The 15,480-nt window shown below is 38.3% G+C and overlaps 1 protein-coding gene across 4 annotated transcripts in view; it reads left to right on the top strand.

The window, feature by feature from the left end:
- Positions 1-15,480, top strand: part of CTNNA2 (catenin alpha 2) — a 433,433-nt gene that overhangs the window by 112,964 nt on the left and 304,989 nt on the right. For all 4 annotated transcript variants that reach the window (XM_085314675.1, XM_085314674.1, XM_085314673.1 and 1 more), the window contains exons 4-6: positions 167-333; positions 3,809-3,928; positions 6,248-6,514. In XM_085314675.1, the coding sequence (XP_085170801.1) occupies positions 167-333; positions 3,809-3,928; positions 6,248-6,514 (554 nt within the window). The remainder of the gene's footprint in view (positions 1-166; positions 334-3,808; positions 3,929-6,247; positions 6,515-15,480) is intronic.

The following is a 15,480-nucleotide window of genomic DNA, read 5'->3' on the forward strand; positions in this document are numbered from 1 at the left end:
TGCTGCACACATTTTTTAAAAGTATTTTCCCAAGCAATTCAGCACCGAGTACCTGAGCCATCAAGCATTTTCCTGAGGGCTGTTAATTCGTTCAGTAAATCGCTTATACTGTCTGGGAAAACTGCAAGCGTAAAACCTTTCTCCAACGGCCCTTTTTGTGTTCCAGGCGAAACGATGCGCGTCGCCTCCTCGGAGTTTGCCGACGACCCGTGCTCCTCGGTGAAGCGGGGCACCATGGTGCGGGCGGCGCGGGCCCTGCTCTCCGCCGTCACGCGCTTGCTCATCCTGGCGGACATGGCTGACGTCATGAGGCTGCTGTCACACCTGAAAATTGTACGGAGCTTTAACGTCCCGCGCTGCTTTTGCATGTCCTGTGTGTCGACAGGCGYCGAACGCCTAACTGAGCAATTCCACTGTTCATGTTTCTATTCTGTTTCTAATGTATTTCACTGTTCTCTTAAGGAAATGCTGGACAAAAAATAGGATTTGACGTTTCTGCTTTAATCTTATAAATTTTTTGATTTTGCAAAAATTAATTTTTGGAGGCTTAAAATCAAAATTGTCGGCTGTGTTCAGTGACTGAGTAATTAGTGCTGTTAAGCAGCACCCTGAACTAAACAGTTGCATTTGCTTAACTCACCTGGCAGCTTATTAGGACCGTTTAGTAGCTCAGTGCTTGTAAAGTACTGCTATCTCGTGGTAGAGTGCAAGTACTACAGTTGTATTTTTTTTTTCCCTGTCTGTCTCTGCACAACTGTTGGACATATCASCAAAGTGACTCTTTTATTTGGAGTGAGTCAATAGTCCAAATGCCTAATCAAGTCATCAAAGAGAAATAATAGAATWAAGAGGAATTATAGGTTACCAGATAGTTTGCTGTAGATTTATATTCACTTTTAGCTGCTACCATTCACATGTTTGTGAAAGCACATTAAAGTGCTTTGTGGTGGGAGCAGAGGAATGTAATTCTTTATTTTTTTGCTATTTATTGGATGGTTTCACTACTTATTGCATAAAMAAGCACACAAAAATCCCTAAACCAAAATGAAGTTCTGCAGAAACTCATGTACAAAATATTTAAAGCCCACAGGGTACTCATGTGAGCTTGACAGAGGGAATGGAGAGTTATTTTTCTATTATTTTTAATGACTGTCCAGAAAGCATTTCCATTCTTTGTTGTCATTTGACAGTGTAACCTTACAGTGATATTTTGTTCTTGCAAAGAGACAAGAACCTTTCAACTGCCAAATTGCGCTGATGAACTGAATCGTTTGCAAGCAGGTTTTGTCCTGAAAAAGGCGGATTCTAGCGAGCTCTGCTCCGCTGCGCGGTTCTGGCGCGCTCAGCCTGCTGSCCTCGGCCTCTGCGCAGCGTTACCGCTGCGGCTCTCGAAAATGCTTTTAATTTTTTCTGCCATATAGTACCCTACGCAGTTCAAATTCAAATACTCCTTTGCTAGTGAGACTAACTCTTAATATTACGAGCAGCAGGTTTTCTAAACATTGTGATTAAAATTCCTAGTCAGGTGCTTTCACCTAACTAGCTAATGAGAAATACTGTTCTCACACCTGAATTTCTCCTGCCTTTTATAGCAATGTACTACCACTTATTTAGAGCATAAATGCCCTGTACTCTTTTGTCAGTGGGTGTATTTACTCGCATAGTTTGGACACTACATTTGCAAGGGCAGCTCATGGCAATGATGAGGTTCGTAATCTCTGCATTTGTCAAAGATCTTTTCTTTTTTTTATCCTTTTTTTTTTTTTTTTTTTTTTTTTTTAAGAATCTAACCTCTTTTGAAGAACCCAGACATCTCTGGTTCTTTTTATCAAAATTCAATTTAAGAGCCTTAAATTTGATTATGTTTTGCAGGTTAAAAAGGATAACTTATTTCTGAGGATTGACAGTTTAAATACTTTTCTTATCATTTTATAAAGCGAAGTAGTTTTAGCYCAATAGACATTAAATCACTAGGAAAAGCATTAAAAACATTGCCAGTGGGCTAGCATTGACCCTAAGGTAACATGTAAAGACTGATGCAAGATGCCCTGAAAATTAACGAACTAAAATCATTCCACATATCAAAGTTGTGAAGCTTGATTTATACAGCTGGGATCCTGTTTTTTACTGAAAGCRTGTCAGGAAGTGAGTTACGCTTCAGACTTCATGGGGAATAGTGCCTTTTAATCAGCATGTTAGCGAGAATATTTGCATTTGCTTTCTAGAAAGACATTCTGTCATTTCATTCAGATTATATTTTGCTCTCTTAGAATTAATACTAGTATTTACTGTAGGGAAGCTTGCGTCAGCACTTTTAAAATGGCAAATGTTAATACAGTATGTGGTAATGTTTATAAGAAATTATGAATTTTTCATAATTTTGTAATTGTGAATCTATCGTGATTAGCTACACACCAATCAGAGAAGTACGTGTCTGTACAGTTGAGCATGGTCATATTCTTTTGAATGGAGAGATATTGCTCAAAATTGAACTTGTAAAGATAGAGAATAATCTCCATCTTTCAATCCAACAAATCCTCTAGCAACTTGATTTGATAGYGGCTGGCAAGCCGTACAAAACTGTGTATCAGTCAGTCATGCCTGTGCTTGTCCTTACCAATATGCTAAAGATGAAAGATTGGGGTASTTTAGTATAAATTTTTCTTGATCTGAAAGCAAGATGTTCGTATTTCAGTGCATTCTCTTGTCTTTCAAATACCTGGTTATTCTGAAGCCACTACCTACAGACTCTCCGAAACTGTAAACTAAACTCGTTTGACCTATGTTTCTTGCTGATGTGCAGAATCCAGTGAGGAAATAAGATACTGACATTTTAGAAAAGAAGAAAAAATGTTCTTTGGGACAGAAAGTTAATTTGCGTAACACGAAAGAGAGTAGATCTTTGTGCTTCAGGATAATTCCTTTTCCTGCTGCGAACAGTGCCGATGTCCTAAGCCCCTGGGTAGCGTTTCGGGTGGCAGTGGAAAGCTGGTAAGAAGCGATTTGCTAATATGGTGATACTTCCACCTCGCCACACCACCAGCTGTTATGGCAGCCTGCTGGTTTGCTGCAGAAATTGCTGGAAGTTTTCGAGAGCAAAAGATGAAGTATTTAGATTCTGAATAAGGTGTCGCTTGTAGCTCTCAGACTTAGCAGAACGTAGCGGCTGTAGCTACCGCTATGGCGTATCTTAGCTGCAATGCGACTGAATAACTGCAGGTATGTTTTCTTTGATAAGTTTTTCTCTTAATTTGAAAGCAATTGAAAAGAAATTTCAAATAAAGCTGAGAAGTTAACAGATTTATTCTGTTTTGAATCAATTTTTTCATTTGCTTTACAAAGATACGATATTATCAATATATCAGACTAAATTTAAATACTAACCATATGTTTCRGTTTCCTTTTTTAAAGTTACTTTCCATCTACAATTGATAACTACCCTTTGCTTTCACATAAAGCATCTATAAGACATTAAGAACATATCTATTTTGTTTTAAAACGCACAAGTATTAAATATTTCATCTTGTAAATGTGAGGTGTGAAATGAATATAGCTATGTCTTATATGTTGATTATACATAATAACAAAATCCTGTTAATGGAAAGTAATGCATGATGACATTCAGACAGCTTTTATATTAAGAAAGCTAATTAAAGTCAATGGAAATATCGCGAAACCACTGCTCAGTGATGGACCTGAGAACTAAATTGGATCCATGTAGAAGAGAGTAATGGCTGGAACAGTTACTGATTTGTCAAAGTGTACAGCTGGACTGAAGTGCTAACACAGCTGATATATTACATTCTAGGTAGAGGAAGCACTAGAAGCAGTGAAAAATGCAACAAATGAGCAAGATTTAGCAAATCGCTTCAAAGAGTTTGGAAAAGAGATGGTCAAACTGAACTATGTGGCTGCTAGACGACAGCAGGTAAGGGTGTTTTAAAGCAGTGATTGAGAAAATTAGTCATGGCCAAAAAGAACTTATGCTTTTGTTATGCTCAAGTCTACCTTGTTTAAAATGTACAGTAAGTAATTGCTGTGCCATGGCCTATAATTTAATCATATTGATTTTCTGAATATGATTAAAATTTTTCAAAATGCAGTTAATTTCTTTAAGAATATATTTCAAGTGGCTTCAATTAATAATGGAATAAAGGGTGAGAAGGCGAGTGATTCAGAAGGTTATGGGTAGTTTTCATGCAACGATTATTCCAATTTAATTCTAACTTATGCTTATCTGAGGTCACTCTGACAGCTAGAAAATGATGAGCTCTTGGGCAGTCTAGGATAATTCAAACTCAGGAAGAACAGAAATCTAGTCTGTGTTCAGAAAAAAYGTTAATTTTCAGATACTTGAAAAGACAAATACCTAATTCATTCATTACTACGGAAGACTGAAAAAAGACTAGAAAGTCATTATAACATTTATTCAATGCCCATAATTATACATCCTTGCATTAAACAGAACTTTCTCCTGAGCACTGTTCTTTTTAAGAGTCAGTGCTGTAATTGTGGAGTTATATAAGATCTGTTCAACTGTGAGTGAATAACACTAATTATTCAGGTGCATAGTCCTTGTATCCTAGAGGAGTCCAGATTTAGAAAGCTGATTTTCCCCATTCAGCTTTTATTTACCTTATTTTCTGCATTACAATAATAGCCATCTGCTTCTGTATCATTACTATATTTTTTACAAAATGTAACATTTTCATGGTTATAAGGAAAATAGATGAGTAAAATATGAAAAATATAGTCATGATACGAAAGTGCTGTGCTATATGTTCAGGTACAGGATAAAATATAGGATAAAGAAAGAAAAAAGTAAACAGCAAAACTAATGGAGGTGTAAGGCTCATACCTCTTAGTAGAATTGTGAAAAGATAGCAAAAAATCGTAGTATAAACCTTTCAAAACTTACTTCTTGCAAAGTATTTTGCCACTAATGTGGTGCATATAGTTGTGGAAGATCTTGACAATAGAACACTGCTTAAAAGATGGTCATACCCCCTTTTTTTTGTCTCTTCTTGTTTGAAGCCTGGTAAAGAATTTAGGAACTCAGTTCTCTCTGAGAAGTGTATCTGTCACTCACATGTGGTTGAAATTAGCCTATGGATAAAATCTTTAAACCCTGAATATTTGGCTTCTTTTTTAATTTTGCTTTAGATTTTAAACAGAACTTAAAATAGAATGCTTTCTTACTCCTTAATAATATTGTTAGGCTACCCTACCTAATGTTTGAAAGGCTTTCATGAGCAGTGTGGTGTACCCGATTATAAATAAAGTCGTGGGTAAAATTGCAATACTATTCTAACACCATCTAATTCKGGTGACATAAGGTAATACAGAGTATCTAATGTTGCTTGTAGTCATAGGAAACAAAAGAAAATATATGCAATTAAAACAAAATAAATAGAATGAAACATACAAAAAAAAAAAAAAAAAAAAAAAAAAGAAAAAAAAAAAAAAAAAAAAAGAAAAAAAAAGGAGGAAAATCTGAAAGAAAGGCTAAAGATCTAATATGGCAGGAAAGCCCCAGGCAAAACATCTAAATGCATAGTAGTAAGACCAAGCAAAAGGAAACATGTGAATAGCCCTAGGCTTCAAGGAAAAAATACCAATTTTTTTTTTTTTAGAAGGAAGCTAACTCATGGAAGATTCATCATTTTTAAGAATCATCAAAACAGATTTGGTAAATTAAACTAGCAGAAAAAAAATAATTATATGTATAAAACTAAAATAGTGAGGAAGATATTTACTTTGCCTTTATAAAGATATTTACACTGCCTTTATAAACTAGAAATGTATCCATCAATAGTGGCTTTTCAGGGGGATTTCTAAAAGTTTATCTTGCGATGGTTAGAACAGGGCATGGCTTGAGCAGGGCATACTTACAACATGCAGCAACAGGAGTGTCACACTCCCGTTGCTTTTGTGGAATCAGCAGACTGAATCCAATCAATCAGGAAGAGTAATTTTGAATGTTTTATTTAAATCTTCTGCTGACCTTGGGATAGTGGAAGCACRCTGACTGATATGTAGAGCTTCTGAGCTTTAGTTATGGAGAAGGAGTGGCCTTTTCGGACAGGAGCAACAGTTCTTTGGGATTTATGGGAGATTCTGTCGTAAAGTCTATTCTGCAAAATCACGAGATAATGTAATAGTTGCAGGGATGCTTAAATTGCATAGGCAGTGCTTTCTAACACTAAAGCTTGAAATTACAAGTAAAAATTGTGTGATTTCTGAATAGGAACTGAAAGATCCGCACTGCCGGGATGAAATGGCTGCAGCTCGAGGAGCTCTGAAGAAGAACGCCACTATGTTGTACACTGCCTCCCAGGCGTTCCTCCGTCACCCTGACGTAGCAGCCACTAGAGCCAACAGAGACTATGTCTTCAAACAAGTGCAAGAAGCAATTGCTGGTATCTCCAACGCTGCCCAGGCCACCTCACCCACTGATGAGAGCAAGGGGCACACTGGCATAGGAGAACTTGCTGCTGCACTGAATGAATTTGATGTAAGTATTGGAACTGTGTGGAARATAAAGTGTTTTTCCATGAAATCTACAATGCTTTTAACTAAGCAGGTTTTGAACAGGACTTATATTTCCTTTTCATTCAGATTCCTTTTCTTAGACTACAGCAGCAAATTGCAGACATTGATTTGTCTTTTATATKAGGAATGTTTGTTTGCTACTCCTGGGCTCAGATTTTAAGGAGTTATTTGTGCTCAAAYGCTACGGCTATGATAGAGAGAAAGAAGTCCTCTTCTTTGCTTGGCGTCCTTGAAAAATCTAGCCACATAATTCTAGATAATGCAAAGGCTGATTACTTTGGCTGTTGAATTCTGTGGCCAAGATGATGTTTTTGTCCAGTTAGTGGAATGTAGAATCAGATTTGTCCAGCATGTCAGGAAGAAAGTTAGAACAGGAAAATAAAGATGGTGGTGGAGCTGAGTGTCTCGGAAACATTGACATTCAACTTGTTTGCTGAATCATGAATTATGTTCAACAAAGATATGAGTAACGTAYCCTTCAAACAGATTTGATACCAGTCACTTTAGCTGCAGGGGAGGTGCTACAGCCTCCAGCAAATTTGTACCAGCAAATAGCTACAGCATTGTTTTAATAACTTCCTTAACAGTTAATTTCACTTAATTGTTTACTAATTAACATTAGCTTTTCAAAGGCTAATTTCATTGCTAGTCTTGTCTTGTGACTTTTCTCCATCTCACATCTGAGGATCTTCTTTGGAGAATGGAAAAGCTTAACTGCAGAGATTATCTGAAAATGTTGTTTTCCATTTCATTCTGACATTTTAAAAGGATTTTGTTAAAATTATTCTTGRGTAACAGCCTTTTGTCTTAAATTGATGTACAAGGTTGAAATCCAAGTGTCTGTCACATTCATGGAGCTACTCTATCCTGCTGTACCTAGGACTGAAAGTAGAAATAGTGTGGGTGGCTCATCTTACAGAGTGGAGAAGTGGGCGTCTGTTCTGCAACTACAGCTTATGGTCCACTTTGGAGATGGTAATGGAAAGGGGGTGCTGATGGTAAGATCCAGGGAAGATGAAGGATTGAGTAGGACGTTGCAAAAAGGCAGAGAATGAACGTACAATTAAGAGCAAAATGGAGGTGATGACAGAGCTGGAAACATGACAGCTAAAACTGTGTGGACAGARGTAGGAAGAGACAACCTGGCTGGTAACACCGCAGCGGAAGGGYCTATGCCCTTAGAGAACATTCTCTGTTAACGGCAGGCTGCCTCATGTAGTGCACAGGAGGAGCTATGCCTTGGCAGTGGGTCAGGTGCACTTTTAAACTTCCTTCACTGGTCCAAAAGGTTGGAAATATGGTGAATGAAAAGGAATTGCAGGAYGTGAAAGGCTGGTAAAACCATTCGRTGGAACTGCTGCAGGACCTGGAGATGGAATYGATTTATAGCATGCTTTTCAAGTAYCTCATTCCTTCYAAATAAAGGAAACAGCACTGCCTACATTGACTACATTGATTTTTTTTAATATGTATCTTTTTTAATATATCTATTGTTTTAGGTCTGTATTTTTTTCCTGTGAAATTATAGCAGGTCAAAATCTAAAGAATTCAGTATTTCATTCAGTGTCTTCTCAGCTAATGGTTTTAGGTTCCTGACTAGTAAATTCCTGAAATAATCTCCCTGTTTGGTCTGATTGTGCCGTGACTTCTGCATRGGACTCTGTCAAACCTCTGTTGTCCATAACATGCAAACAGTGACTGGAAGCATTTGACTCTTATCAGTCTGAAACTGGTGATGCTGCCGCTGTCTGGAAAAGGCTGCTGCTCCATGCAGAGAGTCACCGTGCTTCCCCGCAACCTGCAATTCATCGACTCACGGCTCTATGCAGACTATGCAGGACRTCTGATACTGTCCTTGACCCTACTGCTTTGTGAGAATATTTGTTCATGGGCTTTTTTCGCAGGTAAAGTGTCTTCCACTTCACAAGATGTTGCAGGCATCATATATACATAACGCGAGATGTATGGACATAGCATCATGCTCTATTCACAATTATTGTGGAAAAACACCCTCTCTTTTCTGAGAATTTTCTCTTCTTAATTTTAAGAAATGAACAGAAGATTTTCTTCTCTGATTTACTAAGGATGCAAAGATTTAAAATCTTGTTTTGTRTGCTTCCTACCTGTGTTTCCTATTTTGCCTACCTGCTTAGCTATAAAATGAGATTTATTTGGACTTAATTTTACAACAGAGATATCATTTCCTAAATGCCAGAGAAAGCCTAAATTTATAGCTGCAATTGTGGAGTGATTCTGAAATTACGTTTCTGTTAAACACTGAAGAAAGCAAACAGAATTACYAGACTAGTGTAACTGTACTATGGGTAAAAAGACAGTGGAGAAGAAAASTTCAGTTTTATAGAGGCAAAATATTTCTTCAACAAGCTAAGGACAATTATATTTTCCAGTGAGCATAATTTTCAGTACATTTATTATACGTTATCGGTCATATTAATTGATGTAAATTTGTATTTGGTAGGTAGTGTATGCTAAATCTGGTATTATAGGACAAGATAATTCTTCTATATTAAAAATAAGCATACAAATTTTCCATGATACTTAACTTTTCAGGCTTTGTTTTTGCAAGTTTCAGAATCAGCGTCCTATGGCTTTAGCACTTTAAAAAACTATGGTGTAAATCATCTGAATGCTTTGTGAGTCAAAATATAATCACAGGTAATTTATACTACTCTGTTTGAAACACTTCAGCTATTGTCTTTAGATGCCATGTTAATTGTCATACTTTTTACGACAATGATTTGTGGTATGAAGTCACYTATGAGTTATTAGCAGTGGAGTCTTTTGAAAGAGTTATCATTTACGATGTTCTTGGAGGTAATTTATGTAGAAAAGAAGAGCATTCATGAATGTGTTTCTAATCAGAATTAATCGCTTTGAAGTATTGTTTGAAGAAGATTGATGAAAATTACAGGAGCTAGTGTTTAATGCCTCATTTCTTATTCTTTTATTTAAATACTCTTGCATTAATTTCAGGTCATTTAAATATGGATATTTCTGGATAATCTATTAGTAAAGTTTATCGTATATTTTATGTTTGTTAAAATTCTGTGTTCTTTCTTTGACTAATAGTGCACGCTTTATCTTCTGCTTAAGTTATTGTTTCTTCAAGATAGAGAATCCATTATGTTTGTTAAGAACTTAGTGCAAAAATATGATGTGTGAGCAAACAGTAGTGAGAAGGACCACAATGTTCATGCCAGGTGAGGACAGAAGTGGCAACTCCACTCTGGTGAGGAGCTCGCAGTGAGAAAGAGGTAAAAAAAAATATACACGGTGCAAGACAGGCTAAATAGATGCAAAGCCCACATTCTGTGTGAGGGGGGAACAGAGAAGGGACAGTGYCAAGGCGAGATGGTTTGGGGCACCATGAATCTCCAGCTATCTGGAGCAGGTGTCTGCTTCAAATATGGAATTGAGACTGTGATTTATAGCACTGGCACAGGTTGCCCAGAGAGGTTGTGGGGTCTCCTTCTCTGGAGATATTCAAAACACTCCTGGATGCAACCCTGTCTACCATGCTGTAGGTGACCCTGCTTGAGCAGGGCGGTTGGACTGGATGATCTCCAGAGGTCCTTTCCAACCTCAATCATTCTGTGATTCTGTGTTTCTTAGGTTTCTGAGAATAGGTTTATCAAAGTTTTGTAATTATCAACATTTTTGCTATAAATACACCATAAGAATCTGTATAGAGGAATATTTCTCTGTTTGGAGCAAGACTGGGATCATCTGCAATAAATGTTGTGCCAATGATTAAATAAATAAATAAAGCCTCTGACTTAGGGTAAAAATAACAGCCCTAAATGGGCTGGCAAGGCTGGTGTGTGTGTGGGGAGAGTAACCAAAGAAATCAACCCCCCTGCATTCCTCCTCTGCCAAAACACAAGCCATTGAGGAYGGCATTTCATTCTAGAAGTTTCTAAAGGTAGTCTTGATCTTGACATTTTCTTATTTTGGGATGTTTTCTTTGCAGCTTTAATACTCCTCTAAGAATATAAATTTAAAGATGTAACTAGCTAGAAATTGGAGTACATCCTTGTATGTCATGGAAAGGTCAGGCAAATGGTATTATGCAGCTTGGATCAAGTAGTAGCTACTCACTGGACTCTTGGAAATTCCTTACGGTGGTCATTTGTGATACAAATAACTCTCTGCTGCAAGAGGTTCTCCTGGTGGTGTTTACCATGTTTATAGATGTAGATTACTCTGAGAAGATAYCTTTTTCCATTGCAACCTCCCTCCTTTTTTCCACTGATGCTAAAAGCAAACAGCTGTCAGCTCTTGTGTCGCCCCAGGAAGAAAATGCTTCAACTTGATGGCAACATTTAGCTGACTTTCTCCTTGAGTTTTGTGGTGTAAATATATATATATATATATACACATATATATACATATATATACATACATACACACACATATATATGTGTGTATATATATATATACACACATACACACACATACATATAAAAACAAATTAGCAAGTTTTGTGTTTATGATTTGCATAAAAATATATTGTATTCATTTATATATATATATATATATAATATATATTTTGCCTTTTTAAGACATATTGATTCAAACAGACATAGCCTATACCTAATGTTATCTTAATATTCCCGTGTCTTGTCTGTGTGTGTGCGTGCTCATGCACATTTGTCTTTAAAGTAGCTTGTCAGCAAYGTAGATCCATGTTATGGCTTTAACGGACATGCCTATGTGTCACCTCCTTGTTGTGTGATTTCAAAATCATAACGAGTCTTGAATGAATATGGAAGTAATTTGGTTTATAGTGGAAGAGATCTGATTGAGAACTGGGAGAGGTGATTAAAATTATTCTTGATTTTCCTACATGAGGAATTTCTATATTTGGGAAAGTCTTGAAGGTACTAAAAATATACGACATGTTCCTTTATGAGAAGGATTTCAACAACAGAGGTTTGGGCAAAATAACTCAGACTTTAATAATTTTTTGAGCAGTGTAAGTCTACTGTTTGAGAGATGACTTTTTAGGAGAAACAAAGTGTCTAATGAACTAAGTGGTCACTGTCCTTTAGGGTGTTTATAATACACGGACTACCACGGCAGGTTTTTCTGACACATTAATAATGCTTTGAGAATATTTTGCAGGGTTAGTGARTGCAAAGTTTCTTAAAGGGAGTGACACATCTAACATGCATGTAATGAAAAAAGTGCATACTAAACTATAAAGGCAGAATACACTCGTGCAACGATACCAGAGTTTGCTTTTGTTTAATGAAAGTGAGAGAAGTCAAAATGCRAAATAATAGCAGTAGACAGAAGGGATACAGTATCTTACAGTCATTAGATGACTACGTTTCCAAATGTTGTAAACAGAGTGAGCAGCAGTAGATGCACAGCCTGGAAATGGATCTCAGGATGTTTGTGGAATCTCAATTTCTTTGTGAATAGCTTCTTCAGTGAAGTGATTTGTGATGCTGGAGATACATAGACWGAATATGAAGTTTAAAATAAGAATGAAAATGTGTTTGTTTCAGTGCTGAAATCATAAAAAACAATCGCAAAAATATTATGCGAGCATCTCGCATAGAAATGGGAAACTAGATTAGTCTGGGGTCCATTTTCTGGGGAAGAATACTCAATTTGGGTACCTTTCTGTAGTGTAGAGAAGCATCCCTATGCTTCAAGAGCTCCTAGTCTGATGTGTTTGGGCACCCGTCAGCTCTTTGAGGTTCTCAGCRGGGCAAGGATTGGTGCTTTGTAGAAGGTAGGTTGGGTTTGCAATTGCCTCTGAAAGTGTCCCCGTGACGCCAGCCCGTGTGCCCTGCTCGCTTGCTTTCCTGTCCGGGCTCGCATTTGGACTYGTGGCTCTGTGCATGTGTGACTGCTGCAGGAGAAGCACATGTGACAATCTCTTGAGCCTAAAGTGGTTTATAACTCACAGACTGACCATCCCTCTCGTGTTAAGAAAATACTGAACAGCAACACAACGATGAATTTTGCAGGATACCTAAAAACTTTACGTGTTCACAAAAAATATATTTSAGGATGCTGAATTGCCCCTTCAAAAGAGGAATTAGCAGAATAGGTTTTCCAGGTCCCACTGGCGATGAAGAGCTTGGCCTGCTGTTTCCTCCACGTCGCTACTGTCCACCTCCCAAATGCCCCTCTAGCTGCTCCCTCGTGCCCGCTGCAACCCCTCTGCGCGCGGCCCTCGTCTGAATTTCCCTGCTGTTACCCGGTAAGTGGAAACCGGCGGGGAGGACCTGGAACCRGGTACGCTCTCCGCCTTTCAAGCAGAACCAGCTCTCCAGGGAGCTGATGTTGGCCATGCTGAAGCTGTTTTCTGATGTAACGCTGTTACTTGGGTATTTTTTTTTTTTTTTTACCTCTGCAAAAAAAGTAACTTTGGGTTACTTTTACCTCTGACAAAAGCCTTTCTCCTSTCTTTTAGGGTTAGATGTGGCTAAGACAGGGGATGAAGACCATAACTCAGGATTTTCTATGCAGAATGAAAGTAGTTCAGCAACAGGAAACTGTGTTTTGTCAGTCTGTTTCATAAGTTCATTCTGCTTTTAATAAGCAGTGTCAGTAGCAGGTTTTAAGACATTTAAGGCATTTTTTTATTAACRTTTTTTTCTGTGTTTACTGGTGTATTATTGTGGAAATAGAAACGCCACATTTCCAGTTTCTGTATTGGATACAATAGGATTTTGATTTCCAATGTGTAGCAGCAATGTGACTTCTGCAACCTTTCTGTGGCCACAGAGAGAAGGATAGGCCATTGCTTTGCTTGCTAGCAGGTAGTACCCAGATATATTTTCACCTCTGAGAGTGGGCTACTGATTTCTATTTTCTGTATTGGAGCACCATCTAGTGGATTTCTTGATTTTTCTTTCCTCCTGGAATGCTCTATCTCCATTCTCGGCCTAGTAAATCAATACTGTAGCAAGATTTTGCAGTCAAAAATACTTTTTCATAAGTTTAACCTTTCCATATTGTTACTACATCTTGGATTGTTTAAAAAACAAACAAAAAAGCCATATACCAATATATCACAGCTGTGCTGTGTGTTTTTCTATCAAATATGTTTGAACTCTTGGTAATAAGACAGTAATCAGTTCACTTGCATAGGAGCTTTTGTAGTGAACCCTTATTCAAATTTGTYTGAGGTAGTGGAGGCACACAAATTAAACACGCTTTGAGGAATATCATCAACATGTATAAATGAATAGACTTTAAGCAKCAATTATTCAATATATTGCTTGATGCTTATTATATTATTAATAATAAATAAGGTCTGAACTGTTAAATCAAAAGTGTATTATGTTGTCAGACTACATGTAATATCTCAAGAATAGCTCAAAAACTGCACTTTAGAATTTTTCTTACTATTCGCTACTATTTTTCATATGTTTATTTGGCATCTCCAAGATGTTTATGCAGCTCGAGCATGAATAAGTGAACACCACCAAATATTTCATAGGCATTCGCATGCGGAGATCGGAGGCATGGAAGGGCTGCTGGCCGCAGGGGTCACGGCGGTGGGGCTGCTCCGGCTGCGCTTCCGCCCCTGCCGTGTYCCGCGCGCGGCGCTCGTCAAACTACCATCAACTTCGGCAGCCCGCTATCCCGAGAGGAAAGTAATTCACTTATTTTTCTGAATTAGTTTGCTGCTTTCAACACATCGTGCTGGTTCAGCGAGAAGTGCAGTGCTGGAGCCAAGTGAGCAGTAGGAATGTGCTTTGGGGAGCTGGAAAAGGTAGAGGAAGGGGGCTGCCAGTGCCAGGTGGGAGCGTTTGATTTATCTCCACCCAGGAACAAAATAGACTTTTGACAGGTCCTGAAGTACACACCTACAAGCCTACTTCTCACCCCAGCGYGCCTGTGAGCCTGCAGCGGCGCGTTTGCTTTTGCCGGAGCAGGTGCTTTGGAAGAGGAAATGCGTCGCCCACTTTCATTTACACAGCACCGTCTCTCACGTTGTCCAGAAAAGCTGGACATCTCGGTGTACTGCTGTGCGTTCCTTCTTCAGAAAGACAGCTTTTCMTACTGCCTTACTGTTCATGACATTGCTTATCCAAGATAGCTCTCAGTTTGGGTTTTTGATGGCATTTGTCACTGTTGTTCTAGCTCCTTGTTATGACTTGCCTTGCAGTAGCACTGGTGTATTTTCAGTGTGTTAAATAGCGGAGAAGCCCGTTGTGAATCAGTCTTTGCCCTAAAGGTTTCACTTTCTAAATAGACAAATCAATAATAACAAGAGAAATAGAGGAAAGAAGGTATCATTTGTCCAAAGTCRCACAACAGATTAATGAAGAGTCAATAAAGGAGCCTCAAAGCCATAAATTCCAGTTAAATATCCTTTCTGCTGTTCCATGCTGCTTTTGGTGGTACTTGATAGCTCCCTTTAATTTACTGGGGTTGTCTAAGATGTATATATACACATATATATACATATACATCTATMTATATCTATATCTATATCTATATMTATATAAAACATTGTATGTTGGGGCTGCTCAGCACAAGGAAGGYTTTGACATACATGAGTGGGTCCAGCAGAAAGACCTCAAGATGTTTAGGGGGCTGCAGCACATGACCAACAAGGAGTGGCTTGGAGGGCTGGGGTTTTTGTGCCTGGAGATGAGAAGGCTCGAGGGGTTCCTCATCAGTGGGCTCCTTAGCAGTGTCCTCGCTGCCTAGGAGGGGGCTGTGGAGAAGACGGAGCCAGACTCTGCTTGCAGGTCCATGGTAATGGGATGAGAAGCATCAGCTAATTCAAGGAAAATTCTGGTTGATATTAGGAACAAAATTTCACCATGAAGRTGGTCAAGCACTGGAAAGGGCCCCAAGAGACTTGGAAAATCTGTGAAGACAGAGATGTCACAATTTGACTGGAAAAAGCCTTGAAGTCACCAGTCTGGCCTG

The sequence above is a fragment of the Rhea americana genome, unplaced genomic scaffold (assembly GCF_003343005.1).
Source record: "Rhea americana isolate MKP2758 unplaced genomic scaffold, rheAme1 scaffold_41, whole genome shotgun sequence".
Taxonomy (NCBI): Eukaryota; Metazoa; Chordata; class Aves; order Rheiformes; family Rheidae; genus Rhea; species Rhea americana.